Source organism: Ictalurus punctatus, chromosome 27, assembly GCF_001660625.3.
Source record: "Ictalurus punctatus breed USDA103 chromosome 27, Coco_2.0, whole genome shotgun sequence".
Taxonomy (NCBI): Eukaryota; Metazoa; Chordata; class Actinopteri; order Siluriformes; family Ictaluridae; genus Ictalurus; species Ictalurus punctatus.
The window spans coordinates 14,491,770-14,504,340 of record NC_030442.2 but is presented as its reverse complement, the minus strand read 5'-3'; the positions used below and the strand labels follow the sequence as shown (position 1 = coordinate 14,504,340).

The 12,571-nt window shown below is 38.8% G+C and overlaps 1 protein-coding gene and 1 long non-coding RNA gene across 3 annotated transcripts in view; one reads left to right on the top strand and one right to left on the bottom strand.

Annotated features, from left to right (window-relative positions):
* LOC128629291 (uncharacterized) overlaps positions 1-7,252 on the bottom strand; it is a 43,691-nt gene extending 36,439 nt beyond the window's left edge. For both annotated transcript variants that reach the window (XR_008393642.1, XR_008393641.1), the window contains exon 1: positions 7,103-7,252. This is a non-coding gene — a long non-coding RNA (uncharacterized LOC128629291). The remainder of the gene's footprint in view (positions 1-7,102) is intronic.
* irx6a (iroquois homeobox 6a) lies at positions 5,893-11,460 on the top strand. Its single transcript, XM_017458336.3, has 7 exons — positions 5,893-6,421; positions 7,245-7,505; positions 8,481-8,590; positions 8,698-8,993; positions 9,108-9,740; positions 10,245-10,359; positions 10,928-11,460. Exons 1-6 carry the CDS (start codon positions 6,356-6,358, stop codon positions 10,352-10,354), a joined length of 1,476 nt encoding a protein of 491 aa, XP_017313825.1. The 5' UTR covers positions 5,893-6,355; the 3' UTR covers positions 10,355-10,359; positions 10,928-11,460.
* Positions 11,461-12,571: the final 1,111 nt, after the last annotated feature.

The window sequence follows — 12,571 nt, the reverse complement described above, 5'->3', positions numbered from 1 at the left end:
TTAAAATATACTGTAGCTATTATAAAGTGATGTAAGAAAGAATAAAACAAGAGAGAACATGCCCTTTTCGGAAAATACTAAACAGTAGGGTGGTGTGATTTGATTCTGTGGTGTGATGGTGATTATTTTCCGAGATGATCATGTTCTGACATCTTTTTTTTTTCATACAAAATAGTCATATTCATGGTTGTGGAACGTTCACAAAACTAAAATGTTTATAGGTTGTCTGCACATCCATCCATCCATCTGTGTGTCGAACCATGGTCCTCATTAGTGCTCAAGAACAGGTGGTTGGATGTTTTTAGGCTTTATATTGAATTTACATCATAACCAGCAGATGAACTGAATAGATTTTACAACAGATCCAAAAAAGATCAATGTCACACTGTCAAACTCTACTTGTTCCTTTTCTTGAAATTAGAGTTTGTTTTTTGTTTTGTTTTTTTTTTTTAAATTGCAGCTTGTCATATTTACAGAGAAACCAAAAAGCACAAATTCCTCTGTCCTGAAGACTTTCCTGTGGTGGAAAACTTCTCAATGTTACAAAGTGCCAACACTTTTATTTAAGGAGTCGAATGTTAAACATCTCGCATAAACCTTCCACCATTTTAATGATTTCTTTGTTAAATAAAAGCATTGTTTCTCCTGAGTGGCGCAACAGAAACGTGTTCACTCTATTGTCCAGAGATCTCTAGTTTGAATCTGAACAATAGCACAGCCATTCATAACTGGGAGTCAAAGCGAAAATTGGCTGTGCTCTCTGGATGGAAGGAATGGCCTACTCCCCTCTCCCCTGTCAATCACAGTGACACTAGCCAATCGTGAGCATGTGTAAGTTCACCCAGCGCACAAAAAGATGCATGTGAAAGTTGTATGTGTTTGAGAGGAAGCACGTGTTAGTGCTGGTTGGTAGCAATCATGTAGGTGAGCACTGGCTGGTCGCTAGGAATTGTCCAAGACTATATTAGGGAGAAACTCAGGGGAATCTATATTATAATAATAGCATGGTTTTAATTTGTTTATTAAAAGTCTTAGATTACATGGAGTATCCATCATATAATTCCCTGTGAAATAGCAGTTATTACTGAATTACAGATTATTTATTGTTTCTAATATACAACCCTAATTCCAAAAAAGGTGAGACGCTGTGTAAAATGTAAATAAAAACAGAATGCAATGATATGCAAGTCTCATAAACCCATATGTTATTCACAATAGAAGACAGAAAAAAAATAAACTGAGGAAATATACCATTTTAAGGAAAAAATAAGTTAATTTTGAATTTCTTGGCTGCAACATGTCTCAAAAAAGTTGGGACAGAGGCAACAAAAGGCTGGAAAATAAGTGTTACTAAAAAGAAGCAGCTGGAGGAACATTTTGCAACTAATTAGGTTAATTGCCAACAGGTCAGGAACATGATTCGATATAAAAAGTGTATCTTTGAGAGGCAGAGTGTCTCAGAAGTAAATATGGGATGGAATCTGGATGTAAGCATATGTTGCTCTAAAACCTGTATATACCTTTCAGCATTGATGGTGCCTTTCTAGATGTGCAAGCTGCCCATTCCATAGGCACTAAAACACCCCCATACCATCAGAGATGCAGGCTTGTGAACTGAGCACTGATAAAAAGGCAGATGGTCCCTCTCCTCTTTAGTTTAGAGAATGCGGCGTCCATGGTTTCCGAAAAGAATTTCAAATTTGGATTCATCTGGCCTCAGAACAGTTTTCTACTATGACTCAGTCCATTTTAAATGAGCTTTGGCCGAGAGAAGATGGCGGCATTTCTGGATCATGTTCACATATGGTTTCTTCTTTGCATGATAGAGCTTTAACCAACATTTGTGGATGGCATGGCGATCTGTGTTCACAGACAAGAACTTCTAGGTGTGTTTCTGAGCCCATGCAGTGATTTCCATTACAGAATCATTCCTGTTTTTAATGCAGTGCTGCCTGAGGGCCCGAACATCACGGGCATGCAGTATTGATTTTCACCCTTGTCCCTTGCGCACAGAGATTTCTCCAGATTCTCAGAATCTTTTGATGATATTATGTACTGTAGATGATGCGATATTCATAGCCTTCGCAATATTACGTTGAGGAACATTTATTCTGAAATTGTTCCATAAATTGTAGACGCAGTTTGTCGCAGATTGGTGAACCTCAGAATCTTTACTTCTGAAAGATTCTGCCTCTCTAAGATACTCTTTTTATGCACAGTCATGTTACTGACCTGTTCACAATTAACCTCCAGAGCTGTTTCTTTTTAGTAACACTTATTTCCCAGCCTTTTGTTGCCCCCGCCTCAACCTTTTTGAGATGTGCTGTGGCCATGAAATTCAAAATGACATTTTTTTTTCCTTAAAATTGTACGTTTAATCAGTTTAAACATTTTATGTTTTCTATCTTCTATTGTGAATAACATATGGGTTTATGAGATTTGCAAATCATTACATTATGTTTTTATTTACATTTTACATCGCATCCCAACATTTTTGGAATTGGTTTTGAATTACAGCCAGCATTGAATACCTACTACTCTTACAGAAAATGAGGAATCAGATTTGAGTATTCAACAGCACTGTGGTAGAATTAATCCATGTTCGAATATCTCCATGGGCCTTCATATTGGCTATAAAAAATTGCTACCAAGACATGTTATACTGTAGCTATAATTATTCATTAAAAACTTGCAAAATTGTACACTTTTAAGCACTACAAGTACACGCTCAGTATCTGATTTCTATCTCAACTGCAAGTTCAGTAACACCAAACCAAAAATTCACACTGCAGCCTTGATAGCTGCTAGAGGACAAGGGACACGTTGACGTCTCTGGGTTTAGACCGACTGGCTCCTGTGAAAAATGATATGGGCGAATGAAGGAGCTGGTCAGCGCACCCTGCCTCTTCAATTAAAGCTGCTTTGAGTTTCACCCTCCCCATCTCGAACTGCTGCTTATACATAATGCATGAGTGGGTCCATATGCACTTGGGCTATCATGCATGCCCTTGTGAGAGACTCGGGATCCTGTAAGCTATTCTGAAAGTGCAAGAGAGAGCCTGACCTTCCTCTGCACTGCTCTCCTCGGCCTCAGGTGTGTCTCATGTTCTTGCGAAGCAAATAAATAGCCTTAATAGACCTAAATGTATATGGGCTTTGATCAACGGATTTTCAAAGCTGTTCGAGAACAACTGCATAATGTCATGATTTTACATCAACTAACGTGTTCATGTACCATACTAGATCTTAGTTTATCTGGAGAAAAAGAAAGACTAGGAGTTCATTCAACATTAGAGTTATGATATTGCACTACTTAACAAATCATGCTAACTAGTACACTATGGTGAATATTGGCTACTATGGTCTGGGACATACAGTATGCCATTTTTAGGTTTCCAAAGTATCATTTTGTTTCATTGGAAACCATTAAGAGCCGTATTAAAACCAAAGATTAAATTCCTACCTTAAAGAACCATCCAGATTATAGTATGCAATGAGTTTTCAGTTCATTGTGCTAAATAAGAAACATTTTCTAGCATCTTCACTTTTAATAGTTTACTAAATATTTAATTAGCATTCATCTTTTCAAATACAAAATATTTATGAATGAATGTTCATTTACTGTTCATGAACATTCATCATTATTTTTATTTATTTATTTATTTATTGTTATATTCATTAAACACCCTGTTAACTCAAACATATAATTTGGCTTGTTGGTTAGCTAATGTTTAGTTTAATAACCCGATTTTAATGAATAAGGTGTTAGCAATGAAAATTGTTCAAATTAAAACTGACTTGGCTCAACTTGTTTTTATGGCAATTGTTTTGTTTGTTTTTATGCGGATGTAAAGCAGACATGTCATCCTGTATGGCTCGTTGGTGAATCCAACAACAAAAGAACAAGCTCAAAGACAATTGAGCACATTTGTGCACAGTATCATTTGACTATGATGTAAATTTGGATTCGTATTAAAAAAAAAAAAAAAAAAAAAACACAACTAAACAAATTGCATTACAATAGGGTGCCTATGCACCTTCGGTGCTTGCTCCCCTGAGTAAGTGAGAACACAACTGATTGGTGGAGCAACTGGGCAAGAAACATCTGACATTTGAGATGTTTAAAAAGTACTTTAAAAGGTCCAAATGCAAAATGTAAGGACATTTACTTGAGTGACCAAATAATATTTGAGTAAAGTACAAATATTCCAAAAATAGTACTTAAATACAGTAATTAAGGTCAACTGTTATATTGTCCATACCTGGTTAATGTAGAAAAAAATATTTTCATTGTTTTGGTATACTCTGTATTCTCAAAAATATGACAATTAAGCTGACTTGACTTGAATAGTACATAGGCTATTGTAATCCATGGAGGAGTCTACAGACGTAACGCTGCTAACTATGATACTAACATGATGTAACATGTGATTCCTGTACATAGCCACACTGAGCACTATTTGGGAAGCTAGCATGCGGTTTGGGACATTTAAGTTTCTTCCCGATGCCCATCCGAGGTCCGTGTCATGATTCCGGCGTCTCCACGTGGACCATGGCACTATAAAGTATTCATGGGCCAGTCATTGTAGGTCATACTCGTGTTTTTTTTTTTTTTTTTTTCTTTTTTCTTTGTGGCGTTATCGTCTCGACACGGGTGCGCGCTTTACTCGCGGCTCTTTGGCGCCACTCGAAGAGAAAGCGCGTAATCGCAGTGGGATCTGCGGCCAAAGAGCGTCCGGCCCTTGTCAAGCAGGAGCAGTGAAATATTCTCCTCATATTATCCGGGCCAGTGATGATCTTCAGAGAGAGAGAGGATGGGGGGTTTTGAATAAGGGGTGGGGTGGATGGAGTAGGCTAACGCATCACGCAGAAACACAATGACGTTAAAACTCCATTCAGTGGGGGGAAAGACGGGAATCATTTCCACCCAAGGTGATGAGAACACCAGACTTCATAACGCCACTGTGATGGAATGAGGACATCTTGAGGAATTTCTAATTGCCCCGACGACACTAAATAAAACTTCATATCCTTTCCCCAGATATTATTCAGAGCAAATCTCTCACATCCCTTTTTCAAGAGCGCGCCATTCAGTTAAAACACAATGCAATGCTAGTCACCCCCGACTGCTATTCTATAATTAGGCACGAAAGATTATATTCTCAGTTCTTTTTTTCTTCTCTCTAGGAATTTCCCCATAACTGCGCATTTTGAGGGCATTGCTCGGCTGGTTAAACATGGCCATTTCCAGCTGTTAATTGATGCGATTACGCATTTGTGCGTAATGGTCGCGGAGGTCCCGAGCTCCACATCAATCACTCCTGTATTGACCTGACGGGGGCTTTCTCCCCCCCCCCCCCCCTTTTCTTTTCCGCGCATGCCCAGTGGGAGCGCTCAGTCCTTTTAATACAGAGAGATGGAGACAGATCTGGGGTCTGTTTATCCCCCTTTATCAGCTGGACGAAATTTACGGAATACTGTACCTATAAATAAATAAATAAATAAATAAATAAACAAACAAACATAACCATGGTGGTAACACATTTTGTCATGTATCAAAATGAGACATGGCTTATGATTTCATATAGGTGATGGAAGATTATGTAGCCTATAGGAGGAATTTTATATCAGACGAGTTACAGTGTGTATGGGATTTCATAATAGAATATTAGTTTATAATGTTTATTGTTTTTCTGATAAGAAAAATCATACATAAGTGATCAGACGTGTTTACTCGTGTCGCCTGTTAAAAGACTATTTATTTGATTTATTTGCTGTTTTTCCCAGCCAAACTGATTTTAACCACACTGACAGATTGATTCCTTTAAAGCTTCTTTTAAAGATTTAAAATGGTCTAATGCGCACACACACACACACACACACACACACACACACAAAATCCTGAGAGGACAGGGGGTGTGCAAAACACATCTCAGGAAAATCGCACTGTAGATGTGATTGGCAAACACATTATTCTATCCGAGCGTCCCGGGATTATCGTGACGTCACGCCGGTACCCTGCATGGATGAATGCTAAAGAACTATAGAGGCACAAAATAATGCCACAAGCAGAAGTCCATATCTTGCAAGTGTTACGTTATCCTTTAAGCTTTCTTCTGCACTAGCAACAACATTTATTTATTTTATTTATTTTTTTGCACTTGATTAGGATTTACTCTGTGCTCCCTTAGGGGGATTATACAAACATATAAAACTAAGGGGCAGGAGTAAACAGACGCAGTTCTTAAGTACAGCTATCTATTATTGAGAGAAAGGCCGAGTGTGGAAATGCGCGCAAGACGGTGGATTTAAACCAGATTTGGCTTCAATCGATCAGCGGAGAAGAATATTGCTGATGGTAACCAAAGACGCAGCTATGTCTTTCTCTCAATTTGGATATCCTTACAATGCAACTTCACAGGTAAGCAAAAAAAAAAAAAAAAGTGTAATTTAGCCTATTATTGTTCTAAAGACTTAACTATGGTTAACTATGGCATACCTTCATATTATCTTCAATTCACTTTTTGAGTACAATACAATATGGGTGGTTTTATGTCATGCACTTCAATAAATTCGATTGTTTTCCGCAACATGTGTCGTGTCGTATGTGTAATATTAGGAACATTGCTCAATTTGAATTATGAATGAACTCACGTGTTGTTGTGGGGTGACAAAACCCTGTGTACATTACCTTTAAGGTGTAATTACAGAGAGACTCGGCTCCTCCCTTTACTCTATAGTGTGCGTTAAATTGATGGAGCCTCCTCAACTTTTAACCATGTGCGAGTTCACGACTGTAAACTTCAACCGGTCTTTTTGCGTAGTTATCTTTAAAAAAGCGTCATGCCTTCTAGTAGGTCAAAACATAAAAAGTAGAAAGTAGTTGTTTTTTTTCTCTCTCTCTCTCTCTCTCCCTCTCTGTCTCCCTTTCTCTAAAAACATGAGTTGTATCAACTTTTAAGCGCATTATTTATTTCCGCCTTCTATTCAAGAACAGTTTTAGAACATTCACAGACAATATAAATGACAGTTATGAGCCTACAATAATTTATTTAAGAAAAATAATAGGCTAAATAATGTGGAGAAAAAACGTACATCTTACCTTTATAGGCTAGATATATAGCCTATTTTTTTCTTCTTCTTTTTTTTTCCCTTTCAAATTTACCTACAATATAGTAGGTCTAAACAAGTGCCTTTAGCAACGCATAAAAATAACGTCTCCTTCCGTGATTTTCTTCATGCAGTTTTTCGTGTCGTCAAAGCCCAGTACGACTTGCTGCGATTCGATTTCCAGGTCGGTCCCGGACGGCTCGAGCGCTCCCCAGGCCGCCGCAGCCGCCGCCTCCTTCTGCTGTCCGCCCGCCTGTGAGAAGCGGCTGGTATCCGGAGCGCGCGCGGAGCTGAGTGCAGCGCTCGGGATGTACGGCTCCCCGTACGCGCCGGCACACGCTTACGCCAATTACTTCCAGTACGGAGCGGATTCCTCTGCCATCTACTCCACACTGGTACGCCCTGAGCTCAGCACAAAACACGCAGACATGGCTCCCCGATCGATCAAGACTGTCCGTGCACTATCGATCACTGATCGGTGTTTAGAACTTCAAGCAGTCCAGTACAGAAGTCACAAATAAGGGATAATCGTCCAAAAAGACGTGGGACACGTTCTTTTAATCTGTTTTTTTTATTATTATTTATTTATTGTATTTTAAGGGCAACTGTTAGAAATTAGATCAGGTTTATAGGTTTAGGTATAGATAGACCTTCATTAGCACTAAAAAAGTAAAAGTAATCTTATACTAATACTATTTTTTTTTTTTTTTAATAATAAATAAGTTTACACAGCCCACCCTCACAAGACAGAGATGTAAAGCTTACTATAAGTAAGTACCAGTGTATATATAAATAAATAAATAAAACAAAATCAAATGTTTATTTATTCGTATTATTTTGGTAGTGGCCTAATTTCAGTGTCTACCTGCCCTCACACACTGAATTAACACCTACACTATGGGAGTTGAGGCTGTACAGCATTCATTTGGGTCCATCTAGACTTCCAAACTGCATAAAAGTTAATTAATCACTATAGATTTTTCTGCTCATCTACAAATTGGCTCAGGTGTGTGAATTAAACAGGGAGCACACGGATGTACATTTAGGTCTTCTCCAGAAACTATTGCTTTTCTATAAGTATTTGTAAGATTATTTATTTATTTATTTATTTATTTTTTAGCAGAAGAATTCAGAGTATAAAAGTGCCTAACTGTATTTGTATTGTTCTTGTGGTGTCTTGTTCTTTTAATATGCATCTTGCATCACAATGGTTTGTGTTGTGTATAAAGTACAAATTATGTCCCCTTGATGGTACCATGCCAACAGTACAGTTTGATACCGTTATTTCTGAATGTATAAGAAAGTATGCTTTGTTCTGTACTTTATATCATCTGTACAATAACAATGCTGTTAATTTGTTCTATTGGCAGAATCCTCAGTACGATATTAAGGAAAGCACAGGAAGCCTTCATAGTGGAATCAGCCAGCCCAATGCTTACTACCCATATGACCACTCACTGGGCCAGTATCAGTATGACAGGTAAAGTGACAATTATAGAGATGTTCTATTCAGAGAAGATCTGAAATTCTTGTACAATGCAACAGTGTTCATTTTCCATTCATAATTAATAAGCCAACCTTTCTCAGGTATGGGACCGTCGACTTTAACAACTCAGCCAGGAGGAAGAATGCCACACGCGAGACGACAAGCACTCTCAAGACATGGCTTTACGAGCACCGCAAGAACCCGTATCCAACCAAGGGTGAGAAGATCATGCTGGCCATCATTACCAAGATGACCCTCACCCAAGTGTCCACCTGGTTCGCCAATGCCCGAAGAAGATTGAAGAAGGAGAATAAGATGACCTGGTCACCCAAGAATAAGGCTGTAGATGACAAGAAGGATATCCTGGATAAGACAGACCAGGAATCTGTCACCAAAGGTATCTGCTCTTTATATCTTCTATAAAACACAGTTTATCATAATGAATAAAAAAAAAATGCTGGTACTTTACTTGTCTAGGAACTAATCTTTGCATTACTTCTTTCTTGTCCAGACTCTAAAGAATGCAAAGAGGATCGGGACCTCCGTCTTAGTGACCTTGACAACATAGAAGATGAGGATGAGGACTGTGAGAAATCCAGCCAAGATATGGCCTCGCTTCCTCTGCCCTCTCTGCCCATCTCCAGTCCTCCGAAGAGAGACTGCAGCTCTGACCTTCCTTCCCCGTCCAGCTTCCCTGCATTCCCCTGCAAAGTGAAAGGTGTTATGGCACTCGTTCCTGACTTGGACACTTCAGGCTCCAAACAGCAAACACAACAGCTTCCAGCTTTACATCCTGCCTCCATTGGTCCGATTTCCCTGCCTAATTTCCAAGTACTCGATCAGAAGCCAAGGATTTGGTCCTTGGCCAGAACCGCTGCTACTGGAATGACACAGCACAGACAGGACTTACAAACTGAATGCCAGCTACAAGCTGCTCGGGTGCCAATGGTGGGGAGAGGTGGGCACTGTGCGGGTTCCAAGGGTCTCCAGGACCCCACAAACTTGGGGAACTCTGAGAGCTTGTTTGAAGAAGGAGCACCAGGGTTGAATAAGGTGTACAGTGCAGCAAACTACAGAGGCCTACAACTCCACTGTTCCTCATACCAGGCTGTGACAGACTCCTATCAGTACTCCACTATGGAAGGTATAGAATCCTGGAGCAGTTGGCTCTCTTCTTAGAGATATTTGAGTGATTTTTAAGCTTTCAAACTCAGTAATCAGATGTGGTACCCTTAACTGCACATCATTTGTAACTTAAGTGTGTATCTTTTACCTAGAACAGTGAATGTAATGTGCCTTTAAAGTATAACTCGGAAAGGTAATTACAATCTGATTAATGTACCTTAAGTAATTTGCGCATGTACAAAGATTATTAAAGGTCCAAAAGATGTTCCCTTGAGCACACCACCCCAGTGACAAGAAAAGATACACTTTTATACTAATTTTATTGAGAGTGTGGCAAATGTAGTTTTGTCATATCTTGACACAACATCTTGTAGGAGCAGCTCTATTATGGATAATGGCTTGAAAAATCAATTAAAAGTACAATTTTCTTCAGCCAAATTCACCCATGCATTATGGACTGGCCATTTGCCCAGTTTCCAACTTGTAGTGTACAGATTGCAGATGTGTCCTGCATGTCTTTTAGGATTCTGCAGTGGAGGGAAGTCAGAGACAGAGTCCTCTGAGCTCAGTGATGCGTGTCTAACGCTGCAGGATGCCAAGACAACCGCTTTCAGACCTGTGATGAAGAGGTGAGGCAGGTGAGCCCATTCAGGATGCACACACGCTTGCACACACATACACACAATTTTCTCTTACTATCCTTGTGAGGACCTTCCTTTCACTGATATAATTATTAACACAGCTAATAAATGCCATGTCTACACCTACATAACCCTAACCTTAACCTCAATTACCAAAAAAAATTCACTTTTGGCTCTTTTTTCCACTCATGGCAACCAGCCAAATGTCCCAACAAGTTTAAAACGGCCAATGAGTCCTATCCTTGTGGGCACATGTCTTACTAAAAGGCTTTCCACCAAACTGTACACTTATTTTGGAATATACAAGCTTTTAAATCCAATCATGTGCGATTACAAAATATACCTCCTCACTCCTAGTCAGCAAACACATTGTGACTGATAGCATTACAAGCATATGATGTAAGCAAATGGATCATATGCAGATCTAGGAGCAATCATTGGATCACTCTACCTTCAGAGTAATAAATCTGTAGCTCAAACAAAATCTGCACATACTGTACAAGGTACCAACAGAAATTAGATGCATTAAGATATATATGTGAGTATATTTTCTTCTTGTCCGTAGGTTGACCGAAGCGCTGTCCTTAAGCACCGGCACGTTTCTGTAACTTCATTTATTCACTGTGGACCCGAAATAAAGAAGATGAAGAGAAAAGCGCGTGACCGACCGGAACTCGCCATGTGCGCGCAACCAGCCAGCCGCTTTGTGAACGCGGAGGTAGCCAGCATTTTGCACAGTATGATTCTTGACGGTGTTAATGACTTTATGCAATGTTTTAAAAAATGCAACTTATAAAAAAAATAAACAAAAAATGTCCGTGAGTTCTGATGTCCGCACTGGCAATCGTAGTTTAGTGATCTTATTTATTATGTATTTATAATTTTAATATTCACCCTCTATTTATTTCGCACCATGCGTCTACTCTGTGTTTTGTTGTGAACTTTATTTCCTGTTCTCAATGTTTACGTGTTTTTTTTTTTTCACTTTTTTGTTCTTTGTTTTGTTTTTTTAGGACAAACGTGAAGCTTATCGTTGGTCTTTTTAAAAATGGTTTTAAATTGAGAAACTGAATATAAAAGCCTAAAGAGTGCTCTATATTCCCGGGAGGGGGGAGGGGAGGGGGTGGGGGTGTAATAGTATAATAATGACCATCAGTATTGCATTTATAAGCTATTTTATATCAGTGCATTTTTTTTCCCCAGGTCTGTCATTTCTGTGTCATATTTTCTTGCTTACTAATGGTCTGATTAAAACCTTTTCAAACTCTTCACTTAATCCAAGTGGATCTTCTTGAATTTTTGGAGGGTTAATAAGAAACTATTTAAAATAGTTTTGAGAATTGTATACTTCGTTATCAAGCACAAGTATATCTGAATGCAGTACTAATTTGTACACCAGAGTAATATGAAAGCATCTGCAAACACAAAGCACTAGCAATAGCTCGTTGTAATGCTCAGTGCTGAATGAATCTTACAGCGTTGGATGACCTCACATTACTGAAGGGGAAAAAAAAAAAAAAACATACAGTGTGAAATATAATCTGTCTACAAAATATTTGTGAACAGCTGGATTTGGGCCTATATATATACACTGCAAGTGTTGTTCTTTCTGTATTGTTCCTTGTTGCTGGTGTGATATCATCAAGGGCACCACCATCATTTGCACCTTTACTACCTGTCTATTTACTACCTCTGAAGGTGCTTATACATTTAATTAGCTTTTAGAGTAAAGCTTTCAGGATACATCAGTGTCCCTTGAGGTCAGTTAAGTACCTAAAATATATTTAAAGTTACAATACTGTAGGTGTATATTTGATGGTACCACCATAGTGACATGGAAGGGTGCAGTTTGGTACCTTTTTATTTTTAAGAACGTAGGCCTATGTAAAGATGCACACAGCAAAATCCCCAGTGTTTCCAGTAAGTCCACTTGGACCTAAAGGAACACTCTGGGTGTTAATTGAACACTAGGGATTTTCCTGTGAAGTTCTACGGGCTGTGTTGAGGGTTCTTCATGTTCTTTGTATAGGCCTATGTAAGGGCTTTAGCTTTTTAAAATGGGTTATGTTTGGAACCTTTCTGAAACCAAACACTATTTTGCATGGTTCTTCACACCATCTGCACACAAAGGGATAAGCAAAACGAGCATGTTCTCAGAAAAAGTTTTACGTGTTGGCACCAACCAAAATTGATATACAAGTTAAACCGA

Coding starts and splice junctions, on each gene's coding strand:
- irx6a (XM_017458336.3), top strand. CDS start 6,356: ATGGTAACCAAAGACGCAGCTATGTCTTTCTCTCAATTTGGATATCCT. Junction 6,422..7,244: donor CTTACAATGCAACTTCACAG/GTAAGCAAAAAA, acceptor TTCTTCATGCAG/TTTTTCGTGTCGTCAAAGCC. Junction 8,591..8,697: donor GGCCAGTATCAGTATGACAG/GTAAAGTGACAA, acceptor AACCTTTCTCAG/GTATGGGACCGTCGACTTTA.